Source organism: Stegastes partitus, unplaced genomic scaffold (genome assembly GCF_000690725.1).
Source record: "Stegastes partitus isolate 25-593 unplaced genomic scaffold, Stegastes_partitus-1.0.2 Scaffold517, whole genome shotgun sequence".
In the NCBI taxonomy this organism is placed as follows: domain Eukaryota; kingdom Metazoa; phylum Chordata; class Actinopteri; family Pomacentridae; genus Stegastes; species Stegastes partitus.
Window position 1 is genome coordinate 150,139 of NW_007578248.1, and position 27,083 is coordinate 177,221.

The following is a 27,083-nucleotide window of genomic DNA, read 5'->3' on the forward strand; positions in this document are numbered from 1 at the left end:
TTATATTTTGTGTTTTAAACCAGTTGAGTCCCTAAAAGCCTCCCTTTCCTTTAGTTTTTCTGGTATCTGACAATTTGGTACACAGTCCTCTGTGATAAAAGCAGGTTAAATGAGGTTTGTGTCAAATAAATGACGAGGCCCAACGTTGTTTTCAGGGTTGCTGCACGTTTTGAACAGACAAGCGTGCAGAAGTGTGTCCTGCTGGACCTGAAGTCTGATGGCCAGAAAGTTTCCATTCTGCAGGAACACACAGTCGTCCGCACTAAGAAAAATAAATAAAAGTGAGTTACACAGCTTGGACATCACAAATAGTTATTTATTTGATTTATCAGTTGGTCACAGTCCTAAGTCCTCTGTTACGAAAGCAGGACAAACAGCACTCATCTCACAAATAAAAGCAGGTCAGAAACCTTCAGACTGCATCTGAGTCATCCAGAGGAAGCAGTCGGGCCACAAGGTAAAACACACTCCGCACCTCTCAGCTTTAAAAGTCATTTTCGAACTGAGACATTTAACAACTAATCTTTTTATTGGTTGCTTGATGAAGACAAATAATTAAATTTGTCTTCCTGTCAACAAAGACTATTTAAAACTTGGATCTTGAACGCTTCAGATGCAGCAAATCGCTGATAAATAAAAACAATATTAAACTGATTACATGACAAAAACAAACTGTTCATTTACAAGTGTAATGTAAAACAACTAGCACTTGTGAATAAAGATCACATCTATTTATTTTTTGTAAAAGAAAGCCACTTTTTTTTAACATAGTGATACTGTGAGCATGAATTAAACAAAATGTATTACCTTTTTATTTGAAACGATTAAATCAAAGTTTCATAGTGTAAATTATTTTTGTGTAATTACAGGTTTTCAAAACTAAAATGTTGAATGAATGTGTTTTCACCAGCGAATAATATAAATAAGCAGTGGTAATCTGTGAAAATGCACTTTTTATTATAGGTATTTTTCTATTGTTTTTACACATGTAAAAATACTTTAAAAATCACACTGCATTTTTCTGACATTGATATTTTTCATTATTTTTACATTATTTTCTATATTGTAAAATAATTTCCCGTCTACACTGATACTAAATTATTGACTTTTTGAACTCTCAGATGGAGAAACTCGTCCTGTTGATGTTGATGTTTGCGACTTGTTACGCAGCACCCAAAGGTTGGTTCACGTTGTTCGGTGCAAGTTTTGTGCACGACAGCGTTCAAAAGAAGCGTTTAGTTCAGTAACAGAAGCTTTTATTTAAGGCTGTGAATATTTTCTGCTCCTCCTAAAGACGTCCGTTGGTTTCCCCTGTATAGATCTATCAGGAAAAGTGTTTGTCTTCCCCAAAGAGACCAACAGCGATCGTGTGCAACTGCTCACATCTAAGACGGAGTTCAGCTCTGTGACTGTCTGTCTCAAGTAGGTGGTATTCAGAAGCTTCTTTTATCAGGGCGCTTTCCATGTTTTCTTTGCACCAATCCGTGGATCAACGTTTGAAGTGCCATAACTTGAAAAACATTGTTGGAAATTTTACAGATTCGTTGATAAGCACATGTGGTTTTTAATGGTAAAACCCTGCTTTGATAGAATAATACAAACCAGTTATATGACGGTGCATCAATTAACATATAACTTTGGTTGAATATTCCACCAACCATAACACTTTTATTTTTTACCCTAAGAGGCTAAATGTTTTTCTGGTGAATGGCACCAATAGGAGCTTTAAAAATGTAGAGTATGGTGCAAGTAAGAGGCATACTTTATGATTTAAAAAAAAAAAAAAAATTAAAAAAATTTTTTAAGTTTATCCCCATATTTAAACACATATTGAGCAGGTGTGGTGGTGAAACCGCTCCAATAGTGGTTCCAACTGCAAGAGTTGTGTAATATTCTTACAAGAAATGTCAAGGTTGTCCAACTCATGGTCACTAATGCGACCTATGACCCCAGATTTTACGTGTTTTACTTAAGAAACAGAACAGAATAAATATCAGACAAATCAGGCATGAACTTTGTTTTTTTTTTTAATTCGGTGAATTGAGGTGCCTTATCCTTCTCACAAACTGCACATCTGTTCAGATACCTCACAGATATCACGAGGAACTTCGGCCTCTTCTCTATGTCCACTCCTGGACACGACAATGACTTTTTGCTCTTTAAGAAAGAGGATAAGATGTCGATACACGCTCGGGACGGCAGCACAGAATTTCTGTCGCTGTCGCTTCCTCCAAACACCTGGCACACTGTATGTAGCACCTGGAACTCTGACAACGGTTTGGGTCAGTTGTGGCTGAACGGTAAACCAGGCATCAAGAGGTTCGTCCACTCTGGGCAGGCCATCACCGGGAGTCCCATCGCCATTCTGGGCCAGGAGCAGGACACCTACGGCGGAGGCTTTGACGCCACTCAGTCATTCTTGGGGATGATTTCTGAGCTCCACATGTGGGACTACGTCCTCTCTGCTGCTGAGATCAAGCGCTACGTGAACGACGAAAACTTCACCGTAGGAAATGTGTTTAACTGGAGAGCTCTGGAATATGAACTCCACGGGAAGGTTATGGTGGACGACGCACCTGAAATGTGGTAACACCAAGGTTTTAACGTCCCCATTGCCACCAAGGGGGTAACCGTTGGACTTCAACATTACTAAAGTGCCAACATAAATAAAACTGAACTAAACTGTTTGCTTGTCATTCATTTTGTTATAACATTTAATATATCTATCCCTTGCTTCACTGATCATATGTACTACAGTGGACAGTTATTCAGATTAAACTAAAACCACGTAGTTCACAATAATGACTTTAAACCAGCAGTGGATGATCTTCCAAGCCTTCGCCGTAACGATCATTGTCTTTGTTAATATTCGTTACCCTGAAACATTGCATCAGAAACCCAAAATGTTGGACAAAGATGGGTGTAAATGTGCCCGTCACGAGAGGAATATCTGCTAAAACCGTTTAGCAAGAATCAACAGAAAGAGAGAAAAAATATTGTCTGGTTAACTGTAATTTAGGGAATACGGTGATCAAAGTTTAGTCCATGTGGCTTTGGTCATTTTCCTCCATATGAGTGAAACTAACTGTGGTGGGTGTCATGCATCAGCGGGGATACTCTGCTCATCGTGGCCCTGTGTGGCAATTTATTTAAAAAAAGAAAGAAAGAAAACCACTAGTTAAATAATATTGTGATATAATTATTTGATACCATAGAATAGAGTGAATTATAGTCATATATATATGTACAATAGGATTAAATACAGCCCTGTGTTATATCACTGAAATGAATGAATTACAGTTAAACAATTTAGTATTTCGTTATGGAAACAAACAAAACTGAAAGACTATGAACGTGACATATGAATATGAAAATAGCCCATCTGTGAGCATTTCTGTTCTGGAACTACAGGCTGTGTTGATCTGCATCACGGCTCCGCCTGAAAAATAATGACCAGAGTAACTGAAAAATCTGATTGTGAGACTTCATAAAGGTGGAAAAGGGTTTAGAAAGATGAGCAGCCAACTAAAAATCAGTGAAATACAGTGTCAGCAGTAATCAGGAGGTCTAGAAGGAGCCATAGTAGCTCTGATCAGGGCTGCAGTGGTCGTCCTCCTAAAATGACTCCACAGACAGTGAACTGCTTTCACAATCCAGCTGTGAAAAACAGACAAAGGCAGCTGCTTCAGACTTGGTACAGGAGTTATCAATGGAAACCAGAGTTAGTGTGAAGCTCATACAGTGTGAAGGACACTTCAGAACATCAGCCTCTGTGGACGGAGGACAAGAAAAACACCCTTGTCTGCATTTCGGCACAAAAATTTCAGATGAAACGTTGCTATGAAAACATAAAAAGAATCCTGATGAATGTTGGAGAACATTCTCTGGTCAGATGAAGATAAATGTGTTGGGCTCAGATGGAGTCCAGCATGTTTGGTGTGAACTTGACCAGGACCACCACAGTGGATGCATCGTCCTGACAGTGAAGCACGGAGGTGGCAGCATCATGATATGGGGCTGCATGAGGACAGAAGGTGTTGATGACATTTATAGATGAATGTCTGAGGATAAACCAGAATACTGTCTGACTAGATGACTCCCAGTCTGCAGAAACTGGAAGAAGAGGAATATTCTAGCAGGAGAACCATCCAGAGAACAAAATCACACGGGAGTTTCTGACGAAAAACAAGTGAAAACAATGAATCCAATAAAACACCTTTAGGGTATTTTAAAGACAATGTCAGAGCAACACAACCCCTCCAACAAAAAGCAGCTGAAAAAATAGTCTCTACAGGATGGTAAAACATCTCAGGAGAAAACTGATACCATTGATGCTGAGGGGGATGTGTATGTCATTAAAAATAAAGGTGGCATATTGAAAAAATAAAGGTCTGACACTCAGTAATGAAACATGCACTGACTAGTCGTGACAGTGAAGCACGGAGGTGGCAGTATCATGATATGGGGCTGCATGAGTGCAAAAGCTTGTTTAAAAAGTACTATTACTCACAAAAAACACACAGTGAGAAAAAATCAGATAATACTCGATATAAGACGACCAAAACCAAGATTTAGAAAATATGTTTAATCATTTAAAATCAGACATGAAAACATCACCACCACATAACTGAAACATGGCAGGAGGGACAGGCAGCACATATTGCATGAGAAGGCATTTCCGTGACTCGTATGTACATATACACATTTTATACACAGTAAAAATATAGTAATCGAAGCATATAGGACAACCAGCAACGTTGGCTCGCGGGCCGTGTGAAACATTCATGTAGAAAAAGCATGGGAGATTAACAACCCAGAATCATCATGGAGAGAATATAGCTATCATATCACAATCTAAACATGAAATATAAAAAGTGAAATTGTCAAATTGTCCCACCTTTATAGGCAAACACACGCTATAAAGTTCCAGACATCCTTCTGTCAGTATACAGTTTACTTACAATCATCTAATAATACAACTGTAATCATTTCAACCTACAGCAATCAGTCGCAGTAATAAATATACTTCTGGCAGATTGTGGTTCATATTGCATTACTTCAGATTTATTGTAGTGTCTACTACTGAGTGCTGTGCAACCTTTCAAGCACCAAAGGAAGATGTTCTTCTTGTGCCAAAGGCGTAAGTACATACGACGGAACTGGTCTGCATCCAGCGATTAACCAGTACCAACCCATTTAGAGAACAGAAAATATGTAAATCCAGGTGTTGCAAAACATGACCTGGACTTTTTTTTTTTTCCTTCTAATCAGAAAGAGATTCTCGGAGTGCTTCTTTTCCTTTCTTTGGTTGTTTGACTCAACCAACTGAATTTATAACAACTTGAAACGATGGATATTTCACGTTTAAGCAAAATACCAGAATAACGACGCAAAGGTGGTCAACATTTGTAGTGAATTGAACTTGAAATACGCAGGAATGTGGAGTTGGGATTTTGAAATGTGTCAGGCTACAAAGTAAACCGAAAACGACAGGAGCTGCGTGTCGGACACAGCTCATGAGAGGCTTAGCACAAACACGTCCAGTTTAATTGATAACTTTAAAACACGGGTCGACCCAGTGTTATTACCTCATAGTGCACATCAGATTAACGTCCAGGAGTGTCTAATGTCACCGTCGTGGGAACTCGTCGCCCGTCTGCGCTGCTCTTCTCTTTGGTGCCACGACTTGTTTTATAATACAAAACCGCTCAGTCCTTAATCCTCTGCTGTGCATTCGATGAGTTAACTCACTTTTCTGTATATTCACAACGCACATTTCCCCCCCGTCTCTCCCTCTCTCTGCTGCATAGACCACATGTGCTTCTTAAATGAGATGATGTCTCGCTACAGTAACTCGGTAGTGATTCAAATTTCTGCATCAGAAATATCTCACGGGGTTAAAACAGAACAAAACAACCTTTCTACCAGCCACACCGGCGGCTCGTTTTAGTGCCCTAAACAAGAAAATAAACACAAAACCTTTTTTGTGAAGCAGATTTTTTTTTTCTTTTTTTTATGAACAACCACATAAAAGCTGAGTAAGACTACAGAGAAAGAAAATAGAAAATCATACACACGTTGTTAGTAATATTGGTCCGAGAGTGGATGTGGGCGGGTGTCATTTCTGTAACCAGCAGAAATGAATAATAGGAGACAGACATCCTCGCTGTCTGCTGTCAGGAGAGTTAAAATGATTAACCGAGCTCACCAGTCGACATACCGAAACAAGAAGATAGTGTTTAAAATCTGAGACTCCTTTGATTGGTTGGTCCAGACGTACAAATGGCAGTTGGATGACTCTCAGCTGTAGTGATAAGGCAGGTTTCTGACTAGAACCTGTAAAAACGTCAGTTATGTGTCGGAGGGGGAGGGACGAACATGTAAAAAGGCACGGACATGACAGAGAACAGACAGCGACTTGAAAATATTACCGCTCCTTTAACAGCATCTATTGGCCGACAGCTCTTCGCTCTGCATTCGTTTGCACATATGGCCACATCAGAGGGGGGGGGATGTTCGTTTTTTTTTGGGTTGTATAAATGTGGTCTGCCATGTTAATAAGACACATTTTAAGTAAAAAAAAACAAAACACTGTAATGTACATTCAGCAGCGGCGGCGGCAGCGAGATCTGAGCGGCGCCGCTGTGGCTTCCAGGAGAATAACTTATAACAAAACATTATCTTCTGCAAACAAAACACTGTACATCCACAATCAGTAAAGAGGGAAATGCATACATGATTGCGGAGTTGACAGCAGCAAAGTGTTGATCTGAATGATTTCTGCGGCTCGTTCGGAGTGCCGAGGGGAAATGTGTGTGTGCACTAGCAGGAACGGCGGAGCGCGAGTCACTGAAATGTGAACCCACTTGGACTGAAACGCAGGAAAATATTCCCTCCTCCTCCTCCTCCTCCTCCTATGCAGGCGATGCCCCTCATGTGCTCTTAAGTGTGTGAAGCGTTTCTGCCCACTCACATCTCTTCATGCTGTGAACTGTGGGAGAATCTGAGTGCCTTCACCATCCGATGGTGACAGGGGCTTTTTTTTTTTCATTTTTCCTTTTTTTTTTTTTTTACAATATACATAATTTTGTCATCGCAGCAGGACACGAATGCTGCAACAGCTACTAAAAAGCTGCCACGTTGGGATTTTTTTTTTTCTGGGTGTGAATCAATTAGACTTTTGGGACAGGTTTGGACAAATGCACAGCGACAGTGTTGATGGCTGAAGAAAGCCTAAAGCCTACCACACCAACGTCTTCGTCTTCCCGTCGTTGCTTTCCTCTGCTTCATCCGGCAGCGTCCTATATTCGCTGCAGAGGTGAGCAGAGGTGCAGCGGCAGGGTCTGCAGTGGATGGGCGACTTTCTTTATCTTCACCGTGTCCGGAAGCGCCGTCCTTAGATGGCACCAGTTCCGTTTTCTTTCTTTCTTTTGTTGTTTTTTTTACTGTGAAGTAGAAGCTACTGTCAACACCAAGTGAAGAATACAAGAAATATTCATAACAATAAAATCCAGACTTACAAAACAGATATTGGTCTCGGGGATGATGTCCGACAGAGAAACTACATCTTCGTTTCCAGACAGGTTGCCTGAATTATCTACAGCGCCTTCTGCCCCCAAACTGAAACAGATAAGCAGGATTTAAAGCCACACAACACCAGGAAAAGAAAAACCATTCATTAAGCGTTATTTATCGACCTGTCTCTGCGCTCCATACCTGTGGGAAGGACCCTGGTCATAGTCTGTGTTTGCAGACTTGTGCACTTCCACTCCAACAGACCTGCAGAGAAAAGTCAGAGTCAAACTACAAGACATTAAAACAGCACAGATGCTCATTTCAATTTCTTTCACCCTCTGAACCCCAAACCTGCCGGTCAGTGTAAAAGGCAGGTTATTAATATTATTTTTTAAATAAAATAAATACATTTATCAGAGCAAGAAATTGTAAAAAATAATGAATTCAGGTCTCAGTTTTTTGTGGTGCATAGTTTTGCTCAGAAAATTCCGCAAATCGAAGCATTGTGATATTTCATCTAAAATCACTTTGGAAACCTGAAAAATCTAACAAAAATAAATAAATAAATAAATAAATTCTACACTTCTTGACTCAGCACCGACCAACAAAAATTTTCGGTTGAACTGCAGGCTGTGTTTACGCCGAGCAGAGAGGAGACAAATCAGAGAAACTGAGAACAAAACAAAACGCACTGGATCAAAAATAAATCAAATCAAAATAAATGCAGCATGGCTCAAAAACTGTGAACAGAGGAGCTGGAAGGTACATTCAGAAACATGCTGAAACATCTTTCTATAGCTGATGTGCAGAGTAGAGAGAAAAAGTTTGCAAAAATACTGTAATTTCCAGACTATAAGCCACTACTTTTTTTCACACACTTTGAACACTGCGGCTTGAACAACGATGCGGCTAATTTATGGATTCTTACGATTTTTCCAAATTTGCCTCGAGACAAAAGTGACACTGAGAGCAACAACGACAGAGAGACTGAGGAAGTGTGTGACGAAGGAATTCTGAGGCTGTTCAGTTCCGACACTGAAGAAGACGACTTAGTGGTTTTAGTGCAGGAGGAAGAGGAAGATGAAGATAGCGATCAATGACTTTTCCTGGTAGACTGCTGTTTTTATTTTCTTAACCAGTCGTGTTACAGGCACTGTTCAGAGAAAAAGCATTTACGTATTTGTGTATGTTATCGTTGCATATTTAATTGAAAGTTAGAAAAATCTTCCTGTGTAAATATCTCATGTTACAACGTGGACACCTGCGGATTATAGACAAGTGCAGCCTGTATATGTACAAAACTTGTTTTCTTTTTAAAATTAGTGGCTGCAGCTTATAATCAGGTGCGCTTCATAGTCTAAAATTTACAGTAAAGGGACTCCAAATTTGTCCAAAATAAGGAGAAAAGAAAATATTCTGGATCAATAAAATGAATGCAGCATGGCTCAAAAACAAGAGGAGCGAGTTTTTGGAAGATACAAGTTGATGTACATAGTCTTGTGCAAGATATGTAAAAGTTGTAAAAATGTGTCATACTGTACAGTCATTCTGCCTCCAGCCATAGCTGTGCTGTGTCCATAGAGGTGCAAAAAACACACTGAAACCGTTTGGAGTTCGACTTAATCGATCAACAGTTAGTCGTTAACATCTCTATCAAACACGGCGTGGAAGAGAGACGGTGGACGTACCGCAGGGGGGGAGAGGTGGAGGCAATTCCAGTGCTGCCGAGCGATGAGGTGGACAGGTTGGCCTCGCAGTCAGCCGGGTCTGCCAGCGGAGGCGTCCGAGGAACCAGGTCCGGTCTGTCCGACTGCACGCCTGACAACAAAAACGTACAATCAGTCTGAATGCAGCTACAATATACCACGAAGCGAGGGTAGTGGGTTAGCAGGCATGTCGAGCTTAAAGTCAGAGTTCTCAGTGTCACAGAGGTGGCTGTCTTTTTATCTGCTAGATCTCCATGGTAACTGATGCTGTGGAGCTAGATCTCCATGGTAACTGATGCTGTGGAGTTAACGTGGTCTGGAGCAGGGAATGTTCAGCATTTCGGATTTAAATCGGCTGGAAAGAGCGTCTCTCTTTAACCAGATCATTTCCTGACTATTTTTTATGAGTGATACAGATTCTCAGCTGAGGGAATGTGTTTTATCTGCTAACATGCTGAGTTGTGCCTCACTAATATCACTGAATGAAGCCGTGTAGTTACAGCATCATGTTGCCATGGGAACCAGACGTATTTAGTTGGTGATGCAGAAATCACATAAATATGTTTTCATGTTTGGCTCTGATTACTCTGCTGCTGCTGCTGCTGCAGCTGATAGAACACAGATTAGAACATGGATTTTTCTACTGGTATTTATTACAGAGAATATTCAGTTAATAACATTAGTTTCACTTTGATTTGGCCAAAAACTAAAGTGATTTCCTGCATTATGGCACAGTGTCAGACCTAAATGCACTTCAATACAAGATCAGGTTTAAATGTATGAAGTTTAAAGTTTAACTGTAACGTGCAGCTGTCAGTTGGAAATAAGCGGCTGCATCAGTAAAATAAAGAAGAGAACGCCTCCTTCTGTGTGAGTCTGAAGCAGAAAGCCTGAGCTAACTCAGCGTTAGCTAAGTTGCTAAGTTTTTGCAAAAATGAAAGCCTGTCTACGGCAAACGTGCTTCACTTGAGTCCCTCAACATGACCACCTCACTTGTGACGCCTCAATTCTTACCGCTGTCAGCCTCCGACTCTGTGCTTTTGAAGTGATGGTGGTAGACGAGTCTGGAGTCTCCGGCCGACTGTCCAGTTGCGTGGGAGAGTGGGGTGGGACCTCCCAGGGTGGGCGCCCTCCGGAGGCCTCCTTGACCTCCACCACGGCTCTTCTTAGAGGGTGAGGGTTTTACTGGAGAGGACAGAAAGGTGATCAAACCAGAAAACGTGAGTACTCTCGCTGATGTTTAACGTGCGGTCAGTGAAGCAGGTTTCTACCTTATGGCGTTCAATCAGCCTTAAAACAGGTGCACATTAAAACCAGGTGCGTGCATGTGATACGAGCTATCAGAACTGTTTTTTATGAGTCTCATGAAGGACAATTTCCACTCACCCATTGCTAGGTGGACAAAGTACTCAGACCTTTTACTCCAGTAAAAGTAACAGCATCAAAGAGTAGAAGTACTCTGGTACAAGTAAAGTCGTACATCCACATTTTTACTTGAGTGAAAGTGCAGACATATCAACACAAACTGTTCATTGTGCAGCTTGATCCATTGAAGACCTAAAGGCTTTTACATCATTGATGTGTTCATGTGTTTGTTACTTCAATGAAGCTAAATTTAATTTCTACTGCTGGGTAGTTTGTAAATTTCCGTCCTGCGTGGGGATGGGATAAGATCTTGATCTAATAATAAAGGCATCACGGTGGGACTTTCCAACAATAACACATCATCATGTATTAGTTGATTATGTTTTCTATTATTAGTCTGAACATTCAGAGTCACTAAAGTCATCCAAAAAATGGGGTGAAGGACAAAGCACAATTTCTGTCTCTGAGCTGTCGTACAATACAGGAGCAGAACATGGAAAAACTCAAGTATAGCAATCCGAGACCCATTGGAGCGTCAACTTATATCGTGTGTATCAGGTGTCAATAACTTTGCATTTACTGTTTGATTGTTGTATTTGCACAAATACAATTTGGTTCACTGTAATTTTTTTCACTAAAACTCTGGTTCACTTTAAACATGTACTCATATCTGTGGCTGCACATGGTAGTTTAACTCTCCTTTTGCTTCTATAACCTGTTGCCCTTGTCTACAAGCACTCATTTGGTATTTTGTGTCACTACTTTAAGAGCAAACTAAACACCGGAGTTCAATTCCTTGTATGTGCTCGCATACTTTAACTTCAAAATTGTACACGGAGATGAAGTGCTCCCTCACAGCTACTGTTCTTCCATCACGTGCATTTGTCTGGTTTCTATGTGCACAAGTCTTGAGACCAAATAAACATTCTGCATATTTAAATCGAGCACACATGCGCACACTTACGTGGAATTTTCTTGAACGCTGTGTTGCACATGAACTGCTGGAAACGTTCTGCATAGAAACCGGGTCTGTGAACTGAAACGGTGTCCTGAAGAGGTAAAACAGGAACGAGACGATTATAAACGGACTGAAGTGCGCATGCAATCAGAACTGTCCTATATCATTATTATTATTATTACAGGTGCACCAGTGAAAAATGTCCAAAGGTCACTGATGAACTGACTGATCATTCCGGTTCTAGATTATATGTAAACACACAGTACTTGTAGCCGGTCTGCTCAGTTTCACTGATATTTTGTTTATCTTGACAGGGCGTGTGGTGTTCAGACTCTTACCCCGTCATGGACCAAGGCCTTCCAGGAGTGCTCCAGCTTCTTAATAAACCTAAATCATAAAACAGAATTTAAAAATCTGGTGCAATTTACAGAAATGAAGAACATAGATGTGAAGTTTGCTTGTTAAATTAACCCTATACACCCCAAAAGAAGCAGGCTGCTTTGAAAAGCATGTGATTTATTTTAAACCACAGAAATTACAAAACGTATCCCAGAAAGAAAATCTGGAATAAACACTGAACATTTAACTTTATGCCAATCTAATCATGTACGTCGTGAAAAACAACCAGATCTAAGCCAAAAATCTGGATATTTAATCAAAACCATTTTATTTTAAATGTTTCATTTCAAAATTTGCCAAAAATAAACTATTTGAATTAACCAGATTCTGTAATAAACAAACAAACAAAAGAAAGTCTGTATTCTTGTGCACAACTGAGAAGCTATTAATGACCCAGCTGCCAACAGTCATGTGACAAAAAAATGAGGGTCTTGCAGCTGAACTGCGATGAACTGCAGGCTGTTTCCACAGAGCAGCTAAGAGACAAGAATAAAAATAAATTTAAAACATAAGCAGCCAAATATCTACAGTTTTTCTAACCCCCACATGTTGCTGTAAAATAAACAAAGAAATGTAACTTTCTTTTCTTTTCTTTTTTGGGGGATTTATGGCATTCTAACTGTGTCATTCTGCACAGATGAGACATTTCTGAGTTCTCTCTCCTAGTCGTGGTTGTGCCGTTTCCATACAGGCGCCAGGAACAAAAACAAAAACCTGCTTAGGGATCAGAGGGTTAAGAACAAAGTGAAACTGATTGGAGACCCACCTATAGGACTGGAGGATGTCGATGATGCCGATGTAGATCAGCAGCCTCTCTCCTCTAGTATTACGAGCTGGAATACCCCCCATGCTGGAAGACAAAACATGCTGCGTCTTTTAAATTGTCTTCTAAATTTCACATTTTACAGACTGAAGCGCCGGCGGTCGCACTCACTGGTCTTCTGAATCCAAAGCTCCCTTCCCTCGAGCCTCCCCCTGGATGGACTCCATGGCCGTGCAGTACAGGCTCTTCTGGGCCTGCGGCCGGCGCTGGTCGGGGGTCACTGCGCCCTCCGACCCGGCGCTGTCGCCCGAGTTGCCCACGCCGCGCTCCCGCTCTCGGCTGGCCTGGTCCATGTTGTGGATGCCCATCAACAGGCTGTAGTCCATGATCTTGAAACTCTGCAAGAGCTGCAGGAAACATGCAACGAATGAGCCGCAATGGGCATCAACAGCCACAGACTCAGACTAGGAATGTCTTCTGGTGATGCTTCTGATCAGAATTTTACCATTTTAACACAAAAAACACACGGGTTCGTAGAAAATTCTTGAGAATTATTCTTAAAAAGAGAAAGTAATCTCAATAACAGTGATAAACCAGTGGTGTGTCCGTTTGCATTATTGGTTCTCTGTGTAATAACACAATGCAGCTATGATTATTTATTTCACTTTACAGTTGTATTCTGATTTTCCAAGTACAATGCACATTTTTACATTTTATGCTTCTACTTTTCTATTTATGTTTATCTTTATGTTTTCTACTGCTTTAAGACTTTAAATGGGAGCAACTGTAACACAAGCAATTCCCCCTCAGGGATCAATAAAGTATTTCTGATTCAGGAGCCAAAACAACAGCAGAACATGCACGCTGTTAGTGAAGCAAAAATAAGCAAATTGGCTTCATTTTTACATTTTTTTGTTTGCTTTTATTGTGTAGTTTACTGAATTAAACACAACTGCCAATAATACGTGAAGCATGACGTGTTGATCTTTTTGCGCAACCTCTTTTTGTTTTACGAGGTTAAAGTCAGAAATAAGACGATAAGAAACTTTAATTTGACTCTCAATCTCGATGCAACCTTGAACTGATAATGCGCCTTGAACTTTATATTTAGAAGGTGGAGTTCTCTTGTAAACAAACAAGTTGGTTCTAACAAAAATGTTACGAGCGTACCCCGCCGCATTACTGTTATTAAAGTTAATTAAGTAGATTCAGTTTACACATGTATTTTTTTTAATCTATGTGGTGGAGGGCAGTAAAACTCCAAACGTAGAGCATTTGGGATTGTCCGTGTTGAACTCGTATGTGACAACCACAGCAGGCGTTACTGTCTGTGAAGTTGCAGTGCGACTTTGTAAGATTCGGAGTGAGAAAATTAGGGTGAAGACGCAGAAACAAAGGGTTGATCAGACAACATTTTGGCAACTTAAACTGCATTTTTACAAGGAAAACCATCTCCATCCAGACCTTAGCATAGTTGCAGAAATAACGAACATGCCTTAAAAAAACCATATCAAATGACTATTAATGTACATTTAGCGTGCAGGTGCCGGTTTACGCATAAAGCAGGAGGTTAGTTAGATGTAGAAATGAAGGAAAGGTAAGACCACAGCTTTCCTTCTCTGCGCAGCACATACAACATTAAGCATAGTGAATTCAACGCTGGTAGTCGAGGCGTATGAAGCAAACACAGGTAACAGCGTCGTTTTAGGGAACCCAAAACTCAGAATTATTGTAGACTCTAAGCATAAACATAACAGAAGAAATGCGTTTTGAAATTAAAATAAATTGGTTGTAGCCTTAGAATACACGCCCAGTGACAACAATGAGTCAAACTCCATCAGGCCGGAGAAGCAGGATTAAAGAAGAACTCAGATCTTTTACTCAAGTAAAAGTACCAAAGAGTAGAAATACTCTGGCACAAGTACGGTCCTAAATGTAAATTATGACTTGAATGAAAGTGCAAGAAGTATCAACATCATACCATACTTAAAAGAAGAAAAGTTAAAAACACTAATTGAATTTTAGCATAATGTAAATTCTATTACTGGATTGTAATTATTGATTAATTATTGAGTTTTGCACTGAAAATAAAGCTAATTGAATTATTTCCTGCTAGGTAGTTTGTAAATTTCCTCCTGCATGTGGACCAGAAGAGATCCTCATCTAATAATAACGTGTTACAACAATTATACATCACATATTTGTTGATTACGTTTTCTATTATTAGTCTGAACATTCAAAGAGACTAAAGTTATCTACTAAATATAGTGGAGTACAAAGCAGAGCATTTTCCTCTGAATTGTCGGTGTTTCCAAACCGGCGGTCTCCATTTTAGGGGTGCTAAAACGCTAGAGAAGTGTGGACGCTTGGCACAAGAAAAATAACAGAAGCTGTGTGTTTTTAAATGAAGAAGGTATCAGTGGGACGCAGCCGTAGAATACACAACAGCAATTTAAACTCCAGCAGAGCTCCACAAAAGCGAAATAACAAGAAGCCACGATAAAGAAGAGCATTAGCAAACCAGAATTCGTGCTGCTATTCTGCGCTAACTGCAGTAAAAAATGCCAGCAGACTGCTCCCATCACTTCAAATGGTGTCGGCACTCCGAGTAAACAAGGTATTAGTTTGCAGTGTCATGCAAGCTTGAGTCATCTCCTCAACACTGGAGAACACTCTGGAAGGCGACAAACAAACACTGTCTAATGAACCTGAGGAGAAAACTGAACATTATCTACATGTATAACTGAATATACATAAATAATAACGAAGACCTGAATGCTCAGAAAGTCAGATTCGAATATATGTTTCTGTAATGAGGTGATGTATTCAGCTCGTTTGCTCTCTGAGGCACTTATTATACGATGTTCATTATTTCTATGTGAGGCTTTATATCAAGGAAAACAAGTATTTTATATTATGGAACTGCTGTTTTTACATTTATCTCAATATATATATATATATTAACAAAAACTGGCAGTAGAGCGAGCTGTCTGGAATATGTTTAGACCCAAACCAGACACTAGACATGTTGAAAACACGTGCCTAACGGACACAAACGTCATTATTTAATTCACTGAAATGCTCACATACAGTCGCCTGGTTGCAGAGAGGCACCGTGAAGAGAAAAACCAAGCAAATGTTTGCACTAAATAACTTTATAAGCGTGTGAATTTAGGGAAAATATGTCAGTGTGATTCTTCTAACAAATGTTACTATCCAAGATATACTACGTATTTATATTATGCAATAGATTTAAAACAAGTGATACATCATTAGCACAAGAGACACCATCATATAAACAAGTGCTCTATATTTCTAATGAATAGATGAGAACTTGAAGAAAACCTGAAAATGTAAACTGCTTCCAACCCGTATTTATTCCCGTTTTTAAATGGCCTAAATGACAGAACAGATCCTACAAAAGCTGGAACCGTGTTAGGTTAAATTAATTAATTAATAATAACAAAAAAATAAGAATAATTGGAATAAACAGGTTGGTCAGACAGATTGCATAATATACATTCTTTACTGAAGATTTGCTAATTGCACTGTTTCACATTTCAAATTACATTTTCAGCCCTGTTGTATTTTTTTGTCATCCCTTGTGTTTTCTGTGGCATCATTTAGACCAACAACAACTACAGCTGTTTCATTCAATCATTAGTTTTCAACATAGTTTACAGTTTGTGGCTTTCCAACTGGGTCAACTTGAGGAAAATATCTAATTACAATAAAAAATTTTTATATATTTATGTTGTGTAATAGATTTAAAACAAGTGATGGATCATTACCATATGATAACCATCTTAACATCATTATAAAGAAGAACTGAATGTTCAGGAAGTCAGACTCCACTGTGTTTCTGAGCTAACGCATTCAGCTCGTGTGCGATCTGAGCTTGTTTTGGAATTTTAATGCACTTATTGTACGATGCCTGAATAGAAAACACCGTGTCTCTGACTCACCAAGCAGTCCCTCTGTATAGTCTTGCACAGGGCATTGTAGTTGTCGGCTTCGAGCAGCAGGCCGTCGGGCAAGTCTTGGATAAAGTCCAGGTCTTTGTAAATGGGAACAGCCTTTTCTCTCTCCTTCGGGGAGGCTCGTCTCTTATAGGTGGAGCCCTTCAGGTCGTATTTCAGGTGCATGGGGATGATCCGCGGAAGGAGATTGTTCATCACTACGATGCGGATGTTCTTGCCTCCTGCCTGAACACAGTACAGTCCGTAGAACTTGGGCAGCAGGGTGCGCTTGTTTTGGTTTATATTCTGGAAGGGAGAAGGAATATGGAAAACAAATTAGAAATCTGACACACTCAAAAGAAAGTATTAAACCTCTCCTGATAATTATAGTTGCTGCAAAAATAAGAACGCGCTCCCACTTTCCACTCCATCCAGACTCACCATGAAGTATCCGGGCAGCAGTTTCTGGAGAAACTCGGCCTCTTTGTGCTGAACAGTCTTGATGATGAACTCGTCGTCGCTGGAGACGTAGAAGAGCGAGCCACTGGCTCCGGGGTTCGACAGCTCAATCAGCGGCTCATTACACAGAGAATACTAGGAGAGAGAAAGCAGAAGAAAAAAAAAAAAAAGCCTGTGTTAAGGTTTGCAGCTTTGAACCACATGCCTTTATTCAAAAACAATAAGAAAAAAAAATAAAAGTAAAATTAAAAGAAATTCTATAATTTATTAGAGAAGAAAAACATAAAAAAAACAAAAAACAAACAACAATCCAACTGAAACTACTGTTTGTTTGATTTAGCGTGCCCTTCAATCAGAAAAATTAATTAAGATTAATTAAGAATTAAGATTTATTAGATTTTATGCAAATTTTATGGCAAAAAGAAACTACTCACACCAGATTCTGTAAAACAAAATAAACACATAACATTTTATTTATTTGTTTTTTTTTAAATTCAGCGCTTCTTAGCACAACTGTGAAGCCGTTACTGACTCGGCTACGACCAACAGTCATGTGACAAAAATTCAGAGACTCTTTGGCTGAACTGCAGGCAGCAGAGATGAGACAAGTACGAGAACAAATTAGGGAGATTAAGACAAAAATAAAGCATTTTTGATCTATTGATTAAATGCAGCATGGCTCAAAATCAGCACGCAGATGAGCACGTTATTGGAGGACACATTGAGCATGGGGAAACATCTTTCTAGAGTTGATGTGCAGAGTAGCGTGAACAATGTCAAGTTTGCAAATTGTATTTAGTAAAATATGTACAGTACATGGAGATGTCTTTTCTTTCCAGTACCTGTGGGAACTTGTAAAAACTTGGTGGTACGAGTTTCTTGTAGGTTTTTGCAATTTTGTACAATACATAATCAAAGAAATTCTACTTTAGTCTTTACGGTTTCTGTCATTATAACTGTGACTAATTGCACAAAAGCCCATTTTCATTCTCTACTTGTAGCCGTGATTGTGTTGTTTCCACAGAAATGCAGGGTTTTCTATTGCAGTAAAAAATAAGTAAAAATGTGTTAATTTAAAGTGTTAAATAGGTTGTCACTGACTGGTGTAGTTGGACTAAAGAGACATGATTTCTAGTTGGTGGTGGCGTTTCTAATGCTGACATCAGGAAAAAAAAAAAAAAAAAAACAGACAGCAGAGAACCCACGAGAAAAATAAGCCAAAAGCAAGAAATATGACAAATAGTGCTTCACATTCAGACTGTGCTGGCGCCGTTCTACGTCCATGGTGCCAACAAATGTGGCAGCGTTGCAGACAAAAGCCACTTTTAAACAAAAATTACAGAAGCTACACAGTCAATAATCAGTTTGTTGCAGTGAATGAGAAAGCCTCAGGCCTTGTTGGTGATTTTTTTAAACCCCGAAAAGGAAGCGGCCTGCAAAAAAAAAAAAAAAAAAACAGTGCATACATGTACATAAACACAAATATGAAGGGCGACTAAAATAAGGGAAGTTGTTGTGAGCGTAGCGGTGTGTGCTCAGTGCAGGCACTGACCAGGTAGTCATCTGGCCGGATGCCAAACAGCTCTCTGAAGTAACGGAAGGCGATTGGAGCGTAGGTCTTAAAGCGGAAGTCGCTGTAGTGATGAGCAGGAGTCAGATTACTGCCTTCACTGGAAACACAAGAAGCACACAGGCCATTCAGCTCCACGAAAGGAGGAAAACATAACTTAAGTCTGATTTTTTATAACTTCTGATACCGACCTGGGGAAGAAGATGCTTTCGACCACCACAAAGTCCTGCATGAGAACGTCCCTCTCGGCCTTCTGGCTTAAGCTGCCGACTGTGTGGGCGATGCCCAATTGGATTGCACCTTTGAGGGCAGATGACGTGGTCTGGAGAGGTCAGAGAGGAAAAGAGAGTGAGCAGTGGAATAAACAATCTTCCACCCGTGTGACTTCTGCCGTTTCACTCGCTATTCTTGGGCTGCCAGCAAGAGGAACTTCCAAGCTAACTTTAGAATACAAACAGCAAACGTGCGGGCCTACACACTGCACTGTTTCCAGCTCGTAGCGCCGCTGCTGGCATCAACAAACCCCCCGCTGACCCCCAGCCGGTTCTCACCTTCTTGTAGGTGGTCTCTCCCGTGGTGGTCTCAACGCCCCGGTGTCCGATGGTCTTCTTCATGCTCTGAGTCGTGCCTGAAGAGCCGGGCATCTGAGGAGCGAGGTGGCAAAATTAAACGTGAACGCAGAAGACAAAGAGAACATCCTCACACGACAGCTGTATCCTGGGTACCCGGGCTGAACAGTAACTGAACCCTCTGTGGAGGTCAGACTGTGAAGGGAACTCATGAAATGTCAGCCGGCCTATTTTCAGGGTAATTTCGCTGCCTTTACTTTAAAGCTCTTATCTCGGTCATTAGAAGGAACATGTCTTGTCTTGTTTTTATCACAACAGTCGAGGCTATCTCAACCCGTCAGCTGACATGATAATGCCTGCAGAGTTTGAATATTAGGCTTTACGTTGGGGAAAACAAATATTTCACATTATGGAACTGCTGTTTTTACATTTATCTCACTATAAAATGCAGGCTGTAGAAAGATCTGTTTTAATTATGTTCAGAGTCGAACCTAAAAACATGTGTCTAATGGGAATAAATGTCATCATTCTATTCACTCATGTGTTCACAAACAGGAGCCGAAATGCAGGGAGGCGTCGTCAAGGGAGGCGAGCCAGACTAATATTTGCAGAAAACAACTTTGCAACCAATTCAACCATAAAGAAGAAAGGTCGAACAATTTGGGGGAAAATATGTATTTACATTTTCTATGACAACTACTGTAATTTAGCACAGAATTCATTTCATTCAAAACATATGATGATGCATCATTAGCATCAAAATATTAACTCGTCTATGTTCTAATGTAAAGATGACCTTTTAAAGAAACATGTATTTATTACTACTTTTTAAATGGCATAAAGGATAGAACAACTGTCATAAAAGCAGTGACTGTGTTGGGCTAAATCCTAATCCTAAACTGCAGCTTTTGTGATTTGCTGTTTAAATTGTGATTTCAAAATAATATCAATCAATTTTTTTAGTCCTTTTTTCCCAACTAGAGCTGAACGCTAGGCAAAAAAACAATAAACAGAAAGGCATATTGTGATTATTTTGATGGCAACAGCAACTGTGAGATGAGTCACGATGTCAGTGAGAATGGTCATTTCATCAAATCTAAAAAACAATGTGATTTTGTGGCAGTGGCTGCAAGTAATGTACATTCATATTGTTGATTAATCTGTATAGTATTTTCTGGATCAGTTGTTTGGTCAATAAAATCTCAGAAAAAGTAAAAGATATTCTGTCTAGCGTCATAGAAGAGGAAAGAAACCAGAAAATATTTACATTGAAGAAGCTGAAATCACAGAATTTCATCTTAAAAATGACTCAAACTGATTAATGGATTATCAGAACAGTTGAATTAATCGTTGCAGCTCTACTCTGTACCAAACAAGCTTGTTCTTTTACATATGATTCAGAGCTCAGGGCATCTCTGTAGCAACACAACGTTTAATTTAAAATGTGACACACTTATCCTTATCTGAGCCACATTTTGCTAATATTTCGACTCATTGTTCGGCCCGAACTCTGCTTTATATAAAACCAGTGGCTCCTGTGTTTTTCCAGTCATTTATTTACCTGTTATCACCTGTGTAATAATTCTAGCCTCCTACTTTTGCAATAAACCTCTGTTGACTGACGTCTGAAGCTGCAGGCCTGAACTCTGTAAACCTGCTCACCTTCCCTCCTCACAGTTGACAGGTACAACATTCACACTGCTTGGGGGTGTGCATAACGTAGAGGCGTTTAGAGGCAATTCCTTACCTCTGCAGGGGCCATTTTTCGAATGCTGCTGGTCCCTAGAGACAGAAAAACTCTGTTAATTTACAGTGTGAGGATGACAATACCTGAAGAATCAGCAAGGAACATTCTCTCTATGCAGTCTGTAAGGAACTCCTTCGTTCAAACTCGACTTTGAGACCCAGATAAACGCAGACCCATGCAGCGAGCGTCACAATCTGGAAGCGTTTGAGTCAGATGCTTCGGCCGTGGAAGAATTTGTTAATGACTGTTTGTGAAACCCTCCGCTGGTTAATTAGCGGGGCTATTTCCAACGCCGGCTGATGACTGCGAGGCCGATGACGAGCCCAGACCTAAATGCGGCCGCAGTTATTAGCTGCTGCACTCGATAATGCAGCAGCTCTACGTGAACTGGAACTGCTTCTCCCATGAGCTGGCTGCTCCACATTCATCTGCTCCCCGAGGAAGTGTGTCAACATCACCACCTCCTTTCAATAAAAAAAACCTGCAATTTCCAGCTTTTTCCATCACAGCCCACTTTGCGACTCGCAGTAACTTATCACTCAGATTAAGTGTTGAAAGTTTGCACCGAGCAAAGACGTCCGTTTGTGTGCAAAATGCATCGATAACCGAAGAAAAGGAGGGAAATTCCAGCACACGGACATTTTGTAAGAAAAGGGTACACAAGTGGAATAAAAGAAACCTGATTTCTGGTGTCCTTACATAAACTTGCTGTGTAAACTTACTACCTCGCCCACTCTGCAATCACCTCTAGCCTGTAACCAATGGCAACATCCACTCCAATACTGCAGTACAACAGGTCAATATACACTAAAGGATCGATGGCTGAGAGGATTGTACACCTGTAGTAGCAATCCTGAAAAATTCATCTGTCCTGTGTCCACCCCCCCCGGCAAATTTCAACCCAGGTGATGCAGAGCAGGAGGACATTTCCACCTGAGAAATGTGAGTGGATTAATAATAAGGCAGAGTCACTGAACGCCATGCAGCTCTTCTCAGTTAGCAGGGACACACTGCAATCCGCCGGGAAACAATGAGCAGCGTTCTGCCCACATTCCCTCTCATTATGTAAAACAACACACTATATCACCACTACTCATGCAGTTTCTGCTCACACACACAGAAACAAGTCACACACACCCATGCGAGTACCTCGCTGCAACGCTCTCCTCCAGAACTGAGTCCTGATATCTGTGGAGCAGGACATGGTCAGCCTGGCTGGCTTTGACGAATGCATGAGCAACAGATTTCAAGAATGACCGTCTATACATAGGTGTGAGAAACTGTCTGAAACAACTGGTCACATAAACAATCTCTGGTTTTGCTGCATTATATAGTAAACAACACTCATGGATGGGTTTTGGACTGAAGGTTCAGATAAAATAAGCAAGCTGAGGGTGTCGTCTTTGGCTTTGACACATTAAAATGTCTCAGAGGAGCAAAATGTCTGCAATTTGTTGACATTTTTTTCCACAATATTCTCCCATGTTCCAGATAATTTGCCAGATTAACCCTCAAAATCCCATAACACACAGACAGGTTTAAAAAGCATGTTTGTTTTGTTTTTCAAACTGCCAAAACCACACCATATATCTGAACAACAAACTGAATAAAACTTTCAACTTTCTGATGGTCTATGAACATATCACGCGTACGGTGCAGTTCCATGAGAAAAAAACATTCCTAAAATTGAGATATTTCACAAAATCACTCCATTTTTACATAATTAATGTAGAAATGGTTTGCAACAGATTCTGTTTAAAAAAAAATAAAAAATCTGCACTCCTCAGTACAACTTAAAAGCCTCGATTCAATCAGCTGTGATCAACAGTCATGTTAGAAAAATTCACAGTTTTCAGGTGAACTGCAGGCAAAGAGGAGACGAGAGGAAAATCAAACATACTGGATCAATAAAATAACTGCACAATGGCTCAAAAAAAATAAAACTATACAAAAGGAGTAAGTTGTTGGAACACACATATTTGAGTTTTCTGTACTTCCAGTCATGGTTTTGCTGTTTCTATTACATTATATTGTAGTGAAAAATGAGCACAAAGTGAGTTTAAATGATTGATTAAAAGAAACAAAACAAAAAAAAACACCCAGAAACTGCTAATCAATTGTGAAAATCATTAGAATTGCAGTTCTAGTTTTATTGCTTTGCTATTTTCTCAAAGGTCAATGCAGGGCTAGTTAATGACACACATTGGGCAGGATAGGAATTAGACTAACCCAATTACTTAACAATGACTTTAGCCAGTCAGTGGCAGACCTTAAGACAATAGGCCAACCATCTGTTCCTCTCTGTATACTAAACAAGTCCCTGCCAGGCTTATTCACATGTAGCCTGCAGCCTGCACACGGCAATATGGGACATGCACACGCTTAAGATCATTTTCTGCCAAAGAAGAGTCCATAAATATACTGGTTCTTGGCCCGATTAGGAAACAAGGCCAATAAGGGCTAGTACAGAAACCACATTATGCTACTGTCACTCAAGTGGCTGCGAGCGTGTGCTTCACAGAATGCTGTATCTTGTATTTGTACAGTCTCTGGCTCTCCGCCATGTGGGAGCCACAAGAGCGCTTTAAAGCCCCTATTTTTATTCACTGATTCAGACTGGCTGGTTACAGAGGGAAGAGCAACTCCTCTACCCACAGGGAAGCTAATAAGTGACGCACAACTAAATGGATTAGCAGGATGCATCGTCCCCATCATCTGTCCCGTCCTGTCCTCGCAAAAATAAGAAACGTCTGAGAGCGCCTGCCAACAGCCAGTATCCGTGTGGCCGGCTGGAAAAGCTCATGAGCAATTTAGGAGAGATCCTTTCATCAGCTTAACGAGAACTTGGGCTGCACAATATATCGTTTCAGCATCAAGTGTGCAAAGGAAGTGCATCAAATCCAATTGACCTCGAACACATCATGAAAAAAACACCAGAAAACATGTCATTTTTAAATGGCTAATCTACAAGAAAAGTCTGTATAATACAACTTAATTAACAAAATGTGGTGTTTTTTAAACTTTACTCAGAAGACGTGGAGTTTACCGACATGCCGGCTTCACATAAGCACAGAAAAATGAGCAGGAAATAGACGAAAAAAACTAAAATGGAAGATTTGGTCACTAAAGGAAATGCAGCATCAGTTGTATGGAAATATTTTGGCGGAAAGATGAAAAACAGGTGCTTTTTCTGACCTGTCTTGCAATTGTTGCCACCACATGAGGCGACACAAAGACAAAAGCTTATTTTATTTAATATTTTCGAACTTTAAATGCAGATGCACTCCCCTGAACAATCACCTCAATCATACTTCTTTCCAAACAGTCAATTCCTGGACTGCAGATATTACAATGTCTGCTTTTTCCCCACAATACAGCCCTAGTGTCTGTCTATACTCAGAAAATAAGAAGCCACTGGAAAATTCATGAGCAATTCAAATGAGAAATTAGTCATCCTGAAGTCAGCTTTCATCAGCTGAGCTCAGACAGCAGGTTAAATGAATGGAGCCTGGTCTGCAGCTAAACAAGCACGTTGTGTCAAAGGAATGTAGAAAATCGATAAGATCACTGCTTGTTCTGATTGTAAAAAAATAAATAAAATAAAATACACCAGCTCATGTGTGAAACCTGGGGGAAAAAATAGGAACTGATGGGAAAAAGAAAAGTGATATTTGTCTTTGACACAAACGTGGACAGAAACGGACGGAGGAGGAAGAGGAGGGATGGAGCAGGCGAGGAAGGCGACGGGGAGCGACCGTTAACTTCTCACGGATGTGAACAGCAGCCATTGAATATTAATTTACCGACAAAATACACCCTTTTACCTCCGGCTGCTTCATTTTACACACACACCGAGTAACGGTCGCGAGGCTGCCGGCTTCCTAACAGTTTAGTCAACGTGGTCCCGGGAAATAGTTTTTTCTATACGTTATAAAAGAAAAAAAACAAGAAATGGTTAAATATAAACACAAACAGGATGCTAGCTACCGCCTCGTATGTGTAACAACAGCACCGGGGTTTAATAACTACACAGCTAAACAACCACCGCTCGGTTCATTTGTTAGGCTGGGAGCCTCGATGCTAACGAGCTAACGGGCTAACCGGGACCTGATGAAGCCGCGGCGGCCACATCTCGCCGTCTTCACCGCTGCAAAAATGCCAAACCGGTGTCTGCGAAGGCTCGTTTCAAGGCGACAAAAGAAGGAAGGTTTATCAGCTGTGTACCTGTCGGGGCTGTTGATCCCGAGTCTGCTGTTCCAGCAGTCGCCATTACTGTTTGACTGTTCACATCACCGACAGCCGACAGTTGAGTCCTGATGCAGCAGCAGCAGCAGCGCCGCAGCGCCACAGCGCCCCCAGCGGCCGGACGGGGGACGGTTTCAGTTTCAGTTTTACTGCGGCGAGGCAACAGTGCCTCCAAAAGACAACATTAAGCTCCATTTATATTCAAAAAATCCTAGAAATATATAGAGTTTCACAGTTGAGCCCAGAATTATTCATATCTATTCCAAATTTTGATTTTTACATTTGACCCATAGTGTATTTTTAAGGTGGAAGTGACATCAGCAAATGGCAAACACACAGAAGACATTAAGATAAGATATAAGATAAGATAAGAGAGAGATAAGATAAGCTTTATTTGTCACATACACATTTATACACGGTACAATGTGCAGTGAAATGTATTCTGTACCAGACTCCAGTTTCAATAAAAGAAAAAGAAAAAATACAATATAAATAAGTGTTAAAGAAGTATATATACTTTACACATGTATACATGGTACATAAGGTGCATATGTAAAAGGTGCCCGTGTATATTGCACAGTCCGGTTTGAAAGCTCAGAGTAGAGCAAACTGATGGCCTGAGGGGAGAATCTCTTCCTCATTTTCTGATGACTAGGCTCCTTCAGGATCTTCACAGTCCTTGACCTGCATCGTTGAGTGTAGATGTCCTGCAGGTTGGGGCGGTGGGTATCAGGGTGGACCTGATAGTGCACTCAGCTGGACGGACCACCCTCCTCAGGACCAAGAAGTCCTGCTTGGTGCAGCTGCCCATTCAGGTGGTCATGCTCCCACACATTGTGTTAGAGATGTTAAGGATGACATTTAAATATTTCTGTTTTGTTTTGGTTTGGTTTTTTTTGTTTGTTTTTTTTTTAAAAAAACATTTTTTACATAACATAAATAAATGAATAAAAAATGCAATACCTAAAAATATCCCAAATGTTAAAAAACAAAACAAAACATGTAAACAAAGGTCATAGAACTACAATTAGCATAAGCAAAATGGAAATAATAAAAAACAAACAAACAAACAAACAAAAAACCAAAGAGAAATAACCTCCTTCTAAATAACACCGCCATAATATAACTTTAGGAAAAAGTATTTATAAACACTGCACTAGTTTCCTTTTTTTTTATTTTGTGCAATAATTTATTTATTTTGTAATTTTTGTTCATATTGTGTTGCTTGTTTTCATATTCACTTTTTTATTTATTTTGTACGTAAATAAAACTTTTTTTAATATTGTACAATGCATTATTTATATTGTATTCTTTAATTTATGTCACTTGTTTCTTCAGTTTTATTTCATGTGTTGTTTATACTTAAATAAAGGTTTGAATACATGCATACAGTTTCTGTGTTGTTGTATGAAAATGAAGAGTGAACTTGACTGTAACGCAACGGGGCGCCAAACCGGTCCAGCTCTGGTTATAACCGCCAGAGTTAGTGAGACTCACTCATGGAAAAGATATTACAGTTATTTTTTAGATTTCTAGAGTCAAGTTTGTGTTTATCTGCTGTCCTAGTTTTTAAAAATGTTTGAATTCATACGATATTAAAACTTATAAATGGAAATAAAACAAACAAACAAACAATAAATATGACCTTAAGAAGATCAATTTGAAAACGCACAACTTTAAAACTGATGTTAAGTTAAAAATGTAATACTTTGTAATAAAATGTTTATCTGGTGGAGAATGCAACAGGTCACGTGACCACAGGTGAGTTCAGGGTCACCCCTGTGGGGTTTCGGGTGAGGTGCTGTCGGGCTACAGAGGAAACGACATG

The 27,083-nt window shown here is 40.0% G+C and overlaps 2 protein-coding genes across 3 annotated transcripts; one reads left to right on the forward strand and one right to left on the reverse strand.

Moving 5' to 3' along the window:
- The first annotated feature begins 412 nt into the window (after window positions 1-412).
- LOC103361608 (serum amyloid P-component-like) lies at window positions 413-2,685 on the forward strand. The gene is made up of 4 exons (XM_008287740.1): window positions 413-457; window positions 1,122-1,179; window positions 1,320-1,422; window positions 2,083-2,685. Exons 2-4 carry the CDS (start codon window positions 1,122-1,124, stop codon window positions 2,588-2,590), a joined length of 669 nt encoding a protein of 222 aa, XP_008285962.1. The 5' UTR covers window positions 413-457; the 3' UTR covers window positions 2,591-2,685.
- Window positions 2,686-4,565: 1,880 nt separating this feature from the next.
- Window positions 4,566-25,334, reverse strand: pip5k1ab (phosphatidylinositol-4-phosphate 5-kinase, type I, alpha, b). 2 transcript variants are annotated; one of them, XM_008287741.1, is made up of 17 exons: window positions 25,235-25,334; window positions 22,160-22,198; window positions 21,011-21,045; window positions 19,246-19,338; window positions 18,886-19,016; window positions 18,677-18,794; window positions 17,107-17,259; window positions 16,672-16,971; window positions 12,878-13,113; window positions 12,710-12,793; window positions 11,883-11,931; window positions 11,551-11,635; window positions 10,236-10,406; window positions 9,204-9,333; window positions 7,717-7,779; window positions 7,521-7,620; window positions 4,566-7,445 (listed from the first exon to the last, which is right to left on the reverse strand). In XM_008287741.1, exons 1-17 carry the CDS (start codon window positions 25,278-25,280, stop codon window positions 7,443-7,445), a joined length of 1,836 nt encoding a protein of 611 aa, XP_008285963.1. In that variant the 5' UTR covers window positions 25,281-25,334; the 3' UTR covers window positions 4,566-7,442. The 2 variants fall into 2 exon arrangements, with proteins under 2 accessions (XP_008285963.1, XP_008285964.1); XM_008287742.1 differs by lacking the exon at window positions 22,160-22,198.
- Window positions 25,335-27,083: the final 1,749 nt, after the last annotated feature.

What these genes read in the sequence shown, in the direction of transcription:
- LOC103361608 (XM_008287740.1), top strand. Translation starts at nt 1,122, where the DNA reads ATGGAGAAACTCGTCCTGTTGATGTTGATGTTTGCGACTTGTTACGCA. An exon ending in TTGTTACGCAGCACCCAAAG is followed by an intron (nt 1,180 to 1,319) that starts GTTGGTTCACGT and finishes TCCCCTGTATAG; the next exon opens with ATCTATCAGGAAAAGTGTTT. An exon ending in TCTGTGACTGTCTGTCTCAA is followed by an intron (nt 1,423 to 2,082) that starts GTAGGTGGTATT and finishes ACATCTGTTCAG; the next exon opens with ATACCTCACAGATATCACGA.
- pip5k1ab (XM_008287741.1), bottom strand. Translation starts at nt 25,280, where the DNA reads ATGGCGACTGCTGGAACAGCAGACTCGGGATCAACAGCCCCGACAG. An exon ending in GAAAAATGGCCCCTGCAGAG is followed by an intron (nt 19,339 to 21,010) that starts GTAAGGAATTGC and finishes CTCGCTCCTCAG; the next exon opens with ATGCCCGGCTCTTCAGGCAC. An exon ending in CTATACAGAGGGACTGCTTG is followed by an intron (nt 13,114 to 16,671) that starts GTGAGTCAGAGA and finishes TGTTTCCTGCAG; the next exon opens with CTCTTGCAGAGTTTCAAGAT.